Source organism: Gobio gobio, assembly GCF_949357685.1.
Source record: "Gobio gobio genome assembly, chromosome: 25".
Taxonomy (NCBI): domain Eukaryota; kingdom Metazoa; phylum Chordata; class Actinopteri; order Cypriniformes; family Gobionidae; genus Gobio; species Gobio gobio.
In genome coordinates, this window is record NC_137121.1 from 2,641,687 (window position 1) to 2,656,064 (window position 14,378).

Sequence of the window (14,378 nt, forward strand, 5' to 3'; positions counted from 1 at the left end):
TGTTTTGGGCTGTTACCAGAATGTTGCTATGCGGTTGCTAGGGTGTTTTATGTAGTTTCCAGGATGTTGCTAGGGTGTTTTATGTAGTTTCCAGGATGTTGCTATGCAGTTGGTAAGGTGTTTTGGGTGATTACCAGGGTGTTTCTATGCGGTTGTTAAGGTGTTTTGGGTGATTACCGTGGTGTTGTTATGCAGTTGTTAAGGTGTTTTGGGTGATTACCAGGGTGTTGCTTTGCAGTTGTTAATATGCTTTAGGTGGTTACCAGGATGTTACTATGCAGTTGTTAAGGTGTTTTGGCTATTTACCAGGATGTTGCTATGCAGTTGTTAAGGTGTTTTGGGTAGTTTCCAGGATGTTACTATGCAGTTGTTAAGGTGTTTTGGGTAGTTTCCAGGATGTTACTATGCAGTTGTTAAAGTGTTTTGGGTAGTTACCAGGATGTTACTATGCAGTTGTTAAGGTGTTTTGGGTAGTTTCCAGGATGTTGCTATGCAGTTGTTAAAGTGTTTTGGGTAGTTACCAGGATGTTACTATGCAGTTGTTAAGGTGTTTTGGCTAGTTACCAGGATGTTGCTATGCAGTTGTTAAGGTGTTTTGGGTAGTTACCAGGATGTTACTATGCAGTTGTTAAGGTGTTTTGGGTAGTTTCCAGGATGTTGCTATGCAGTTGTTAAAGTGTTTTGGGTAGTTACCAGGATGTTACTATGCAGTTGTTAAGGTGTTTTGGGTAGTTTCCAGGATGTTGCTATGCAGTTGTTAAAGTGTTTTGGGTAGTTACCAGGATGTTACTATGCAGTTGTTAAAGTGTTTTGGGTAGTTACCAGGATGTTACTATGCAGTTGTTAAGGTGTTTTGGGTAGTTTCCAGGATGTTGCTATGCAGTTGTTAAGGTGTTTTGGGTAGTTTCCAGGATGTTACTATGCAGTTGTTAAAGTGTTTTGGCTAGTTACCAGGATGTTGCTATGCAGTTGTTAAAGTGTTTTGGGTAGTTACCAGGATGTTGCTATGCAGTTGTTAAAGTGTTTTGGGTAGTTACCAGGATGTTACTATGCAGTTGTTAAGGTGTTTTGGGCTGTTACCAGAATGTTGCTATGCGGTTGCTAGGGTGTTTTATGTAGTTTCCAGGATGTTGCTAGGGTGTTTTATGTAGTTTCCAGGATGTTGCTATGCAGTTGGTAAGGTGTTTTGGGTGATTACCAGGGTGTTTCTATGCGGTTGTTAAGGTGTTTTGGGTGATTACCGTGGTGTTGTTATGCAGTTGTTAAGGTGTTTTGGGTGATTACCAGGGTGTTGCTTTGCAGTTGTTAATATGCTTTAGGTGGTTACCAGGATGTTACTATGCAGTTGTTAAGGTGTTTTGGCTATTTACCAGGATGTTGCTATGCAGTTGTTAAGGTGTTTTGGGTAGTTTCCAGGATGTTACTATGCAGTTGTTAAGGTGTTTTGGGTAGTTTCCAGGATGTTACTATGCAGTTGTTAAAGTGTTTTGGGTAGTTACCAGGATGTTACTATGCAGTTGTTAAGGTGTTTTGGGTAGTTTCCAGGATGTTGCTATGCAGTTGTTAAAGTGTTTTGGGTAGTTACCAGGATGTTACTATGCAGTTGTTAAGGTGTTTTGGCTAGTTACCAGGATGTTGCTATGCAGTTGTTAAGGTGTTTTGGGTAGTTACCAGGATGTTACTATGCAGTTGTTAAGGTGTTTTGGGTAGTTTCCAGGATGTTGCTATGCAGTTGTTAAAGTGTTTTGGGTAGTTACCAGGATGTTACTATGCAGTTGTTAAGGTGTTTTGGGTAGTTTCCAGGATGTTGCTATGCAGTTGTTAAAGTGTTTTGGGTAGTTACCAGGATGTTACTATGCAGTTGTTAAAGTGTTTTGGGTAGTTACCAGGATGTTACTATGCAGTTGTTAAGGTGTTTTGGGTAGTTTCCAGGATGTTGCTATGCAGTTGTTAAGGTGTTTTGGGTAGTTTCCAGGATGTTACTATGCAGTTGTTAAAGTGTTTTGGCTAGTTACCAGGATGTTGCTATGCAGTTGTTAAAGTGTTTTGGGTAGTTACCAGGATGTTGCTATGCAGTTGTTAAAGTGTTTTGGGTAGTTACCAGGATGTTACTATGCAGTTGTTAAGGTGTTTTGGGTAGTTTCCAGGATGTTATTATGCAGTTGTTAAGGTGTTTTGGGTAGTTACCAGGATGTTACTATGCAGTTGTTAAAGTGTTTTGGGTAGTTACCAGGATGTTACTATGCAGTTGTTAAGGTGTTTTGGGTAGTTGCCAGGATGTTGCTATGCAGTTGTTTAAGTGTTTTGGCTAGTTACCAGGATGTTGCTATGCAGTTGTTAAGGTGTTTTGGCTAGTTACCAGGATATTGCTATGCAGTTGTTAAGGTGTTTTGGCTGGTTACCAGGATGTTGCTATGCAGTTGTTAAGGTGTTTTGGCTAGTTACCAGGATGTTACTATGCAGTTGTTAAGGTGTTTTGGCTAGTTACCAGGATGTTGCTATGCAGTTGTTAAGGTGTTTTGGCTAGTTACCAGGATGTTGTTATGCAGTTGTTAAGGTGTTTTGGGTAGTTACCAGGATGTTACTATGCAGTTGTTAAGGTGTTTTGGGTAGTTGCCAGGATGTTGCTATGCAGTTGTTAAAGTGTTTTGGCTAGTTACCAGGATGTTGCTATGCAGTTGTTAAAGTGTTTTGGCTAGTTACCAGGATGTTGCTATGCAGTTGTTAAAGTGTTTTGGCTAGTTACCAGGATGTTGCTATGCAGTTGTTAAAGTGTTTTGGCTAGTTACCAGGATGTTGCTATGCAGTTGTTAAAGTGTTTTGGCTAGTTACCAGGATGTTGTTATGCAGTTGTTAAAGTGTTTTGGCTAGTTACCAGGATGTTGCTATGCAGTTGTTAAAGTGTTTTGGCTAGTTACCAGGATGTTGCTATGCAGTTGTTAAGGTGTTTTGGCTAGTTACCAGGATATTGCTATGCAGTTGTTAAAGTGTTTTGGCTAGTTACCAGGATGTTGCTATGCAGTTGTTAAAGTGTTTTGGCTAGTTACCAGGATATTGCTATGCAGGTGTTAAGGTGTTTTGGCTAGTTACCAGGATGTTGCTATGCAGTTGTTAAGGTGTTTTGGCTAGTTACCAGGATGTTGCTATGCAGTTGTTAAGGTGTTTTGGCTAGTTACCAGGATGTTGCTATGCAGTTGTTAAAGTGTTTTGGCTAGTTACCAGGATATTGCTATGCAGGTGTTAAGGTGTTTTGGCTAGTTACCAGGATGTTGCTATGCAGTTGTTAAGGTGTTTTGGCTAGTTACCAGGATGTTGCTATGCAGTTGTTAAGGTGTTTTGGCTAGTTACCAGGATATTGCTATGCAGTTGTTAAAGTGTTTTGGCTAGTTACCAGGATGTTACTATGCAGTTGCTAGGAAGATTTATGTAGTTGCCAGAATGTCGCAATACAATTGCAAAGATGCGTCTGTTCAGAGTTGCTATAGTGTTTTTCGTACGTTGTCCAACTCACAAATACACTGGGATGAATTCCCAACACGCTGATGTTCCATCTTCTCTTTTTTCTATCCCAGGTAAATGGTTTAATTATGGAATCATCTTCCTGGTCCTCATCCTGGACCTCAACATGTGGAAGAACCAGATCTTCTATAAACCCTATGAATACGGCCAGTACGTGGGTCCAGGAGAGAAGATCTACACAGTGGAGGATCCGGAGACGCTGGCGGACTTCAACCGCAGCACGCTGACCTGGGAATGGCGCTCCACCAACATCGACCCCCGCACCAACCGCACATACGTCGAGCGGGACATGTTCCTCCACAGCCGCTACGTGGGCTCCAGTCTGGATGTGCAATGCCTGGCGTTCATCCCCAGTCTGGCGGCCTTCGTGCTCTGTGGGTTCTTCATCTGGCTGTTCGGCCGCTTCCAAGACAGCGAGACGTTCCCCGAGAACCAAGACCAGAACTACGAGCGCATCAAGCGCAAGTCGCCGTCTGATCTGGGAGTCACGCCAGAGGAAGTGCACATCACCATGAGCGAGGCCATCAAGAGGAGCGGGACGCCCATGTTGCTCTTGGTAGACACTCATCATTTTGGGTCATTGAACAACTCCTTGTCGCCATGTTCAAACGAGACCCAGGAGACGCAACCCAGTGTAGCAGATGAGAGCGAGGCCCATGAGGACTCCGCTGATGTCCAAAAACTGACCCTGTGACCTCAGCCAGAGATCAGATCAACTACTTGCTGAGATCCTCAACATTGTTTGGCGTCGGGTTAGTCCAACAAACTTCCAAAATATGTTGCTGAATGGTAGGGCTGCCCCCTAATAGTCGACAAAACTTTAGTCGACAAGATGAGGCTTAGTTGACCAAATTGTATTAGTCAGTTAGTTGCAGAACAAAACTCATGAGGGACAGATCGTTAGCGGAAATTACAGTATGTTGGGCTGGAAATTAAAACGTTCATCCATCATCGGTCCACCTCAAATATGGCTTATCACTTGAAAGCAACGCTTGCGCTAACGTCAAAGGGTTAGTTCACCCAAAAATGAAAATTCTGTCATTAATTCCTCACCCTCATGTCGATCTACACCCGTCAGACCTCCGTTCATCTTCAGACACAAATGAAGATATTTTAGTGTAAAGCTGATGCTGAGAAAGGCTTCAGATTGGCCTCCATTGGCATTCAGTACATTTACACTCCCAAGACCCATAAAAGGCACTAAAAACGTCGTTACAAAGTCCATCTCACCACAGCGGCTCTAAAATAATTTTACGATGCGACGACAATAGTTTTTGTGCGCAAAAAAAATCAAAATAACACCTTTATTCAGCTTGTTCTTGTCTTCCGTGTGTGTCTCCACGACGCATGCGCGAGAATATAAGCAGATCCGGCGTTCGGACACATGACCCAGAAGAGATTTGTTTACGAGCAGAGGAAGACGCGCGTATCTCAGCTGTTGAATTCTACACTGATCGTGCTTTAGGTCTCGGTGTAGTTCTCAAAATCAGGCTAAAGTGGCATTTCATGGATTCCCGAACGCCGGATCTGCTCATATTCTCGCGCATGCGTCGTGGAGACACACACGGAAGACAAGAACAAGCTGAATAAAGGTGTTATTTTGATTTTTTTTGCGCACAAAAACTATTGTCGTCGCATTGTAAAATTATTGTAGAGTCGCTGTGGTGAGATGGACTTTGTAACGACGTTTTAAGTGCCTTTTATGGGTCTTGGGAGTGTAAATGTACTGAATGCCAATGGAGGCCAATCTGAAGCCTTTCTCAGCATCAGCTTTACACTAAAATATCTTCATTTGTGTCTGAAGATGAACGGAGGTCTGACGGGTGTCCAACCACATGAGGGTGAGGAATTAATGACAGAATTTTCATTTTTGGGTGAACTAACCCTTTAACTTATCGTGCACTATTATTAGGCACATATCCAAGTGCGTTTTGTTCATGACAGCTGCGAAAACACTCCTTTTTGGTCATACAGATAAGAGTAATGCATCCTTCGAGGGGTCTGCTTTTATTTGTGTAAACTCACAATAACAACAAAAAAATTTGCTTTTGTCAAATGCTTTCTGCCGTCTCGGCCTCCGTGAACTGGAGCGCGTCACAAAAATGAACCGAGACTCTGCATATTTGCCTCACAAGACATGCAAAATATATCTATAGAAAGCTTGAAATTTAAATGACTTTTAAACGAATACGAGCTGCACGATTCTGGATAAATGGAGAATCACAATTTTTTTGTTTCGAATAGAGATCACGATTCTCCCACGATTCTGAACAGACAACTAAACAAAATAACATAATTTAGTGGAGTTTCTGCCAAAATGTTAATTGCTGCAGTCAAATGTTTATTTAATTTGAAATATTTATTTATTTTTAATCAGTTTGAATGAATGTTTCAATGACTCACTCATAAAGACTTCACTTGTTTCATTACTGGATGAATCAGCGTTTTTGAATGAATCTCTTGAATGAATGATTCAATGACTCACTCATAAAGACTTCACTTGTTTCATTACTGGATGAATCAGTGTTTTTGAACGAATCTCTTGAATGAACGATTCAATGACTCACTCATAAAGACTTCACTTGTTTCATTACTGGATGAATCAGTGTTTTTGAACGAATCTCTTGAATGAATGATTCAATGACTCACTCATAAAGACTTCACTTGTTTCATTACTGGATGAATCAGTGTTTTTGAACGAATCTCTTGAAAGAATGATTCAATAAATCACCCATAAAGACTTCACTTGTTTCATTACTGGATGAATCAGTGTTTTTGAACAAATCTCTTGAATGAATGATTCAATGACTCACTCATAAAGACTTCACTTGTTTCATTACTGGATGAATCAGTGTTTTTGAACAAATCTCTTGAATGAATGATTCAATGACTCACTCATAAAGACTTCACTTGTTTCATTACTGGATGAATCAGTGTTTTTGAACGAATCTCTTGAATGAATGATTCAATGACTCACTCATAAAGACTTCACTTGTTTCATTACTGGATGAATCAGCGTTTTTGAATGAATCTCTTGAATGAATGACAATGACTCACTCATAAAGACTTCACTTGTTTCATTACTGGATGAATCAGTGTTTTTGAACAAATCTCTTGAATGAATGATTCAATGACTCCCTCATAAAGACTTCACTTGTTTCATTACTGGATGAATCAGTGTTTTTGAACGAATCTCTTGAATGAATGATTCAATGACTCACTCATAAAGACTTCACTTGTTTCATTACTGGATGAATCAGTGTTTTTGAACGAATCTCTTGAAAGAATGATTCAATAAATCACCCATAAAGACTTCACTTGTTTCATTACTGGATGAATCAGCGTTTTTGAATGAATCTCTTGAATGAATGACAATGACTCACTCATAAAGACTTCACTTGTTTCATTACTGGATGAATCAGTGTTTTTGAACAAATCTCTTGAATGAATGATTCAATGACTCACTCATAAAGACTTCACTTGTTTCATTACTGGATGAATCAGTGTTTTTGAACGAATCTCTTGAATGAATGATTCAATGACTCACTCATAAAGACTTCACTTGTTTCATTACTGGATGAATCAGTGTTTTTGAACGAATCTCTTGAAAGAATGATTCAATAAATCACCCATAAAGACTTCACTTGTTTCATTACTGGATGAATCAGCATTTTTGAACAAATCTCTTTAACGTATGATTCAATGACAAATACATTTTTAACAGTCACTTGTCGCCACGTTCTGGCATAACAACTTAATCTTTCTTTATTTATTTCTTTATTTATTTATTTATTTATTTATTTATTTATTTATTTTATTCTTTAATCAGGGACAATACACATTAATAATACATAAAATATGTAAAAATGCGCCAGATTTAGCCAACACTGGCTAATTTTCATCCGTAGTCCCTCGGCAGGATGATGTTATGGACAAGACAAAACACAACAAAAGGAACAAAAATAGTATACCCAAATGCCTATAAATGATCACAATTTTGATTTGACAGTAACCAATTTTTAAGGTTTTTTTGAGAAACCACAATGACCTGTTATACATTTGAATTCTTTAAGCTCCGTTGGAAGTCTATTCCACTCATGTGTTCCTCTGAAAGAAAAAGATAGCTGGCCAAAAGTAGTTCTTCGCAGTGGTACATTACAATCACCCCTATAGTACCGGCTCGTGTATACCGTCCTGTTATCTGACCAATATAATCTTTAAAAACAGGGGGAGCAAAACCATTTAAAATCTTAAAAACAAGCACTAAGTCAGCAAATTGTATCAAATGTTCCCAACTTAAAATGGAAAACTTATTTAAAATACTACAATGGTGAAAACTATTTGGCTCTTTATCTAGAACCTTTAGAGTTTGTTTATATACAATTGCAACAGGTTTAAGAATAGACTTACAAGTCATACAGTATGTAATGTGCGGAATACTCATCGAATTCATAAATAACACTGCTGCTTTTTAGTCAAAACAATTTCTGATAAATCGAAAGTTCGCTAAATGAAATTTTACTGTGTTTACCGCTTTCTTCACATGTTTTTTAAAAGAGAGCTGAGAATCGATTATTATTCCTAGGTATTTAAATTCATGTACTACCTCAAGTTTCTGTCCCTGGATGAATACGTCTGCTTTCACATCATGATTTGGCCTTTTTGTAAAAAACATACAGTTTTTGTAAAACTTAACATTCAGATGTAAACATGATTTGATAAGCCATTTTGAAATGTGATTCATTGTATCAGTTAATTTCTGTGCAGCCTCTTTTTTTGCGTGTACATACAAGACAACATCATCGGCATACATTTGACATACAACATCTGGAGGATCATTTACATATATGCTAAACAACAATGGACCTAAAATAGAACCTTGTGGAACTCCAATATTATAATCTAGATATTCTGATGTAGCATTTATAACCCTTACACATTGTTTTCTCTATTCTAAATAAGATTTAAACCACATAATTGTCTCAGTTGAAACATTTAAATTTGATAACCTTGAGAGTAAAATGTCATGATTTACGGTTTCAAAAGCTTTCTTAAAATCCAAAAACACAGCACCAACTACACCTCCTTTATCCATTTTAGATTTAATATTTTCCAGCATAAGGCAATTTGCAGTTTCTGTAGAGTACTTTTTTCTAAAACCAAATTGCATTGGATGAAGAGAAAATGCACTATTATTAAGATATGTAATTAATTGTTCCGCTACCCATTTTTCTGCAACTTTAGACATTACAGGAAGAATACTTATTGGTCTATAATTGCTAATTTCTACTTGACTTCCAGTTTTATAAATTGGTGTGATTACTCCATATTTCCATGCAGAAGGAAAAAATCCTTGCATTACCGATAAATTAATAATCTGAGTTAAGGGTCCTATGATTGATTCTTTATGATTAAAAAAAAAAATAGAATTGAATCCATATTTATCTCTAGCTCTAGAATTTTTAAGAGAATTAATTATTCTGTCAACTTTTGTATCGGACACCTGCTTAAGAGTGAATGTAGGTAGGGCAGTATCAGGCATTGTAATACATGGGATCTCTGGACAAAGAGAGTTTGTGAGAACACTTATTGTTTCAACAAAATAGTTATTAAAAGTAGTTGCTATTATGCCATGATCACTGATACATTTTCCTTCTAACTCAAGTTCTATATTTCTCCTAGTTTTTCTATAATTCCCTGTTAAATTTCTCAAATTTTCCCATATCAATTTTGTATTACCTTTTCCTTCCTTCATTATAGAAATATAAAAATGTGCTTTTGCTTTCCTAATCTCACTTATTACCTTATTTCTTAATTTATTAAAATTGCGTTTCTCATGTTCCATCCTAGATTTAAGAAACTGCTTCAATGCATAGTCTCTTTGTTTCATTAGTGACCAGATATTTTCATTTAACCAAGGTAGACAATTTTGCTTCCTCTGCCTATTTTTAACTTGCGTCATAAAGCTATTTACAGTTTTTTCAATAATATCCGTTAAAACATTTGCTTCCTTATCAGGACAATTTTGAGATAAATGTTCATCCCAGTTTATGTCTTCCAATGCCTTTTTTAAATGATTGAATTCACTTTTTGGTATTCTAAAATTACACGTTTTTCTATTTAAAGCCTGATACCGAAACCTCTTCTTTGTCAGTTTTCTCACAATATGTGATCAGACAATACTGTAATCCATACAATATTCATTAGAAGCGTCAATTTACTTTCAAAAGGTGATTTGCTCTATTTTGATTGCATTTGTAACACGGAAATAATCTAAATCTAAAATGAACCAATTCAAACTGAAAACAAATACTCTCTGATTATGTAGAAATCTGCATTTCTCTCTCTAAATATACACTGCGGAGATAGTGATTCAGCATCGTTAACTTCATCTTTGCAGTCGACACTGACTCAGAAAACACTAGTTTTTTAATAAACAGTTAAAATGTTTCCTTGCTATTTTTTACAACATTCATAATCATAATTTTACCGGTGCTTTGCAGCAAGCTTTATGCACGTACTTGAGCATGGAATAGGCTATATATTACGATTATATACTATATTAAAGGCTCATTATTGTTTAGTATTCCACCAGTATATATTTAAGTAATTAAGTGAATATAAACGTGCGATTGGACGACTAATGGCTTAAATGAACGACTGCTACTAACATCATTAGTCGGGGGCAGCCCTACTAATGGGCTACTTTTAAAATTTCTAATTTTTTTATCAATCTTTTCAGCGATCTTGCACATGGCACCAACTTTTAGAACTCAAACTTTCAAACGTTCCTCAAGGACGTTGGTCTATGGTGCTGGATGTTTGATTTTTGTACGTCTTTTTATGTATATACGCCTGTGCCTACATGGATAAGATGCTGCCCTCACAGTGAACGCATGGCATGATGGTCATGAATATACTTCTAATGAACACCTAAAGCTGTGCCTTCATTAACAAACCTGCGCGTGGGACGTAGCTCATTATCTGTTGAACTATTTATCAGTTATTTAAACACCAAACTGCTGTGCCACCAAATATATGTTCACATGCATGTGTTGGAAGATCGGATCGGTTCAGCTGAAGCAATGCCATCTCAGAAATGTGTCTTTTATACTTGTGTTGTTTTGAAATCTTCACCACAGTGTTTGTTTTGACCGTGTTCGTCCTGTGTGTTTTTTTTCTGATGATGAGCAGGTGAGCTTCTCTGAAAATGTCTGGATGGTAAATATCCGCGTCAAACCCTGTTATCAATAAACGACCTTCTTTTGACACGCAGGTACCGTGTTATTTCAGAGGTTGCATGTTATCGGTGGAAATGGTTCTTCTCGTATCGAGACGCTTCCAAAGTGGCGCCTGCTGGCAGTGCACTGTGACCTTGTTGCCAAGCAACCCCTGAGGGCCGGCCTGCGTCCAGATGTCGATCCGGTTCTGCAGAAAGTGGCAATCAAACCCATTTATAGGAACATTGGGTAAACGGCCATTAGGCACCATTACAGGTCAAAACACAAGGGTTTTTTTCACTAAAGGTGATGTATTAAAGCTTTCAGAATCTGCATGCAGCTCCATATGTGGCCACTCTCAGCATTTGAGACGTTGAAGTTTCTTTGAAAACATTTCACTTTATAATAGATCCTATTTTATTTATTTTGAGGTTCGTCGACTGCCGTTTTAAAGTGTTGTGGTCTGACATGATTATTCTCAATATTTTCTTTACAATAGCTGTAAACCTGAAATTTCTTACTGCATTTGTACGGCGTTCAATCTCCACACAACACAATTCTAATCTCCTGTTTGGGGAATCTGGACCTCGCTTGACTTTTGTTGTTGTTGTGGATGATAAAACCTCATGCTGGTAAATCTGTTCCTCACCATCCGAGTGTAAGTACGCCCCCTAACTTTCAATATCTGTGATTATGGAGAGAAATTAACTATTGATTTATTTGCAGTGCACAGACGGACATGCAATACTGTATTAGCGAATCAAAAAGATAGAGATAGAGGGCAAAATGACATAAATTAACCCCTGATAACCTACAGCTGAATAGTGCAAATAACCATCTCCTTTAGGAAAAGCTCACATGTAGTTCTCATGAAGGATGCCCAATAATATTAGACATTTGTGGTGCAATTTTGAAAACTCTTGTGTGTTCATTGACAAAGAGATCTTAAATGCTCTCTTCAGTTACAAAAACATTTGATGTGGGGGAAATTGCGCTAATGGAGCAAACAAAGATTCATTTTAATGATGACATTTACATGCACAACAAAGCTCTTACTAATATTGGAATAATCGTAATCTTGTTTTTCACAATAAAAGGAACAGAAAAAATTATATAAAAATTCTGCTCACAAACACGTTTTGCATTCCCCCAAGAAACTTTGCGCAAAATGTTTTGCGAGCAAACGCAACATTTCTTGGGGGAAAGCAAAAGGTTTTTCGTAATGTTTCTCTGGGGAATGCAAAACGTTTTGCAAGTGAACGCAAAATTTCTTGGGAAATTCATGAGAAACTAAGCATTCGCTCGCAAAAGGTTTTGCGTTCCCCAGAGAAACTTAACATTCGCTCGCAAAAGGTTTTGCGTTCCCCAGAGAAACTTAGCATTCGCTCGCAAAAGGTTTTGCGTTCCCCAGAGAAACTTAGCATTCGCTCACAAAAGGTTTTGCGTTCCCCAGAGAAACTTAGCATTCGCTCGCAAAAGGTTTTGCGTTCCCCAGAGAAACTTAGCATTTGCTCGCAAAAGGTTTTGCGTTCCCCAGAGAAACTTAGCATTCGCTCGCAAAAGGTTTTGCGTTCCCCAGAGAAACTTAGCATTCGCTCGCAAAAGGTTTGCGTTCCCCAGAGAAACAAAATGTTTTGCGAGCGAACACAAAGTTTCTCGGGGGAAAGTAAAACTATTTGCAAGCGAACTCAAAGTTTCTCTGGGAAACGCAAAGCGTTTTGCGAGAGAATGCTAAGTTTCTCATGAGTTTCCGGAGAAATTTTGCGTTCGCACGCAAAACGTTTTGCTTTCCCTCCACCGAAAAACTTATCGCGAAACGCTTTGTGCTCACCTGAGAATTTTTTTGCGCAAAGTTTCTGGGGGGAATGCAAAATGTTTTGCGAGCGAATGCTAAGTTTCTTATGAGTTTCCCGAGAAATGTTGCATTCGCTTGCAAAACTTTTCGCGAAACGTTTGTGCTCACCTGAGAATTTTTTGGCGCAAAGTTTCTGGGGGGACTGCAAAACTATTTGCCAGCGAAGTCAAACTTTCTCTGGGCAAAGCAAAACCTTTTGTGAGCAAATGCTAAGTTTCTCTAGGGAACGCAAAACATTTTGCGAGTGAAGCAAAATTTCTCGGGGAATGCAAAACATTTTGCGAGCGAATGCTAAATTTCTCATGAGTTTCCTGAGCAAAACCTTTTGCGAGCGAATGCTAAGTTTCTCAAGGGAACGCAAAACATTTTGCGAGCGAAAGCTAAGTTTCTCTGGGGAACGCAAAACCTAAGAATTCCCCAGAGAAACTTTCGTTCCCCCAAATATTTTTTCCTTCATCTCATATTTTTTTCCTTCGTTATCTCTCTTTAGGGGCTCCGCAAAAGTTTGCCAAACAAATATTTGACTGAAATGCTTGTATTGAAATGTTTTATATTCTTCCAATGATAAAACTGTGCTAGATGTTAAGTTTTGTGATCACCACAATATAGTGTTTTTTTTCCCATTTTGTGTAGCAGTGACTTTAAAATGTGTATTTTAGGTATGGGAATGGCATTTATATTTAGTTTTTATGTTTTCAACATGGTCATTGGGCTAGTTTTGATTACCCATCGGGGGCTAGTTTTGTTATGCAGACCCGGCAACCCTGAAAAGCATTGGCTTGGAACAACATGAAGATGAGTAAAGAATATTTTTTCATGAGCATGCATGAGCTTTTTGTTTTTAAACCAGAATATAGACATTCATCGGACAATGATGTGCATGCAAACATGGTGAGTGAGGATATCACTTGAAATTGAGATGTATATTCTGTGGTGAATTTAAATGCTCATCTCTGATTCTTCGAGAGCCAGACGTCGACTTCATCTCCACAGTGAACTTGAGATCTGGCAGACACCTTCAGCTCTTAAATTGAGTCGTGCTTGGTGAGGCTGTTCTCCGGGTTTCCAGCAGATCGCCTGTCATGTCAGGCCTTACGAGATCACAGTACGGAAAGACTCAAACTCCTGACGTGTGCTGACAGAGATGGAATCGCTCCTCTGTCAGACTTCCATCATGATGGTTCCTGAGGCGAGACTGGGAATGTAGCGTGTCAGCTGTAGTGTTCCTGGATGGAGGGAAGCTTATAAATTGGAATTCCATCGCTGTCCGGGTCTAGACAGACGACAGGAGCGACACGGCAAATCCCCGTACGAAGGCAGTCACACATTTTTTTTTTTCAAGAAAACCCAGGAGCCTTAATATGCCAGTCTCTCCCTCTGTCCGATTGCCTTTTCCAGAGATAGAAAATGGTCCATTTTTAACAAGCATGCTGCAGGGAAAGTCAGGAGAATATCACACCGTCCTTAAGAAGCGCGTTAATGAGCGGTTAGGCGGCTTAAGCCGTTAACGGTCTAACAGCGATGTTCCAAATTTGCGCAGAGAAATAAATAAATAAAAGTCAACGACACTGTTTTTCCTCAACAGCAGCTGCAGACGGAAGATAACTTCAGCACGGACCGCGGGAGCTGATAAGAAATCACACACTTACTGTTTAATACGAGAAAAACTGAAGAACGTTTCTTTCTCAGGCGTTTGTCAACGTTTCAAGACCGAGGATCTTTCACGTAAACCCATCCTCGTGTACAAGCGATCGCTTTTTGGCTCCATCTGTCGGAAAAAGAGC

The 14,378-nt window shown here is 38.7% G+C and overlaps 1 protein-coding gene across 1 annotated transcript in view; it reads left to right on the top strand.

The window, feature by feature from the left end:
- Positions 1-6,370, top strand: part of tmem117 (transmembrane protein 117) — a 91,338-nt gene extending 84,968 nt beyond the window's left edge. Inside the window, exon 8 of the mRNA XM_079809233.1 lies at positions 3,573-6,370. Coding sequence (XP_079665359.1) covers positions 3,573-4,213 — 641 coding nt within the window. The 3' untranslated portion in view covers positions 4,214-6,370. The remainder of the gene's footprint in view (positions 1-3,572) is intronic.
- Positions 6,371-14,378: the final 8,008 nt, after the last annotated feature.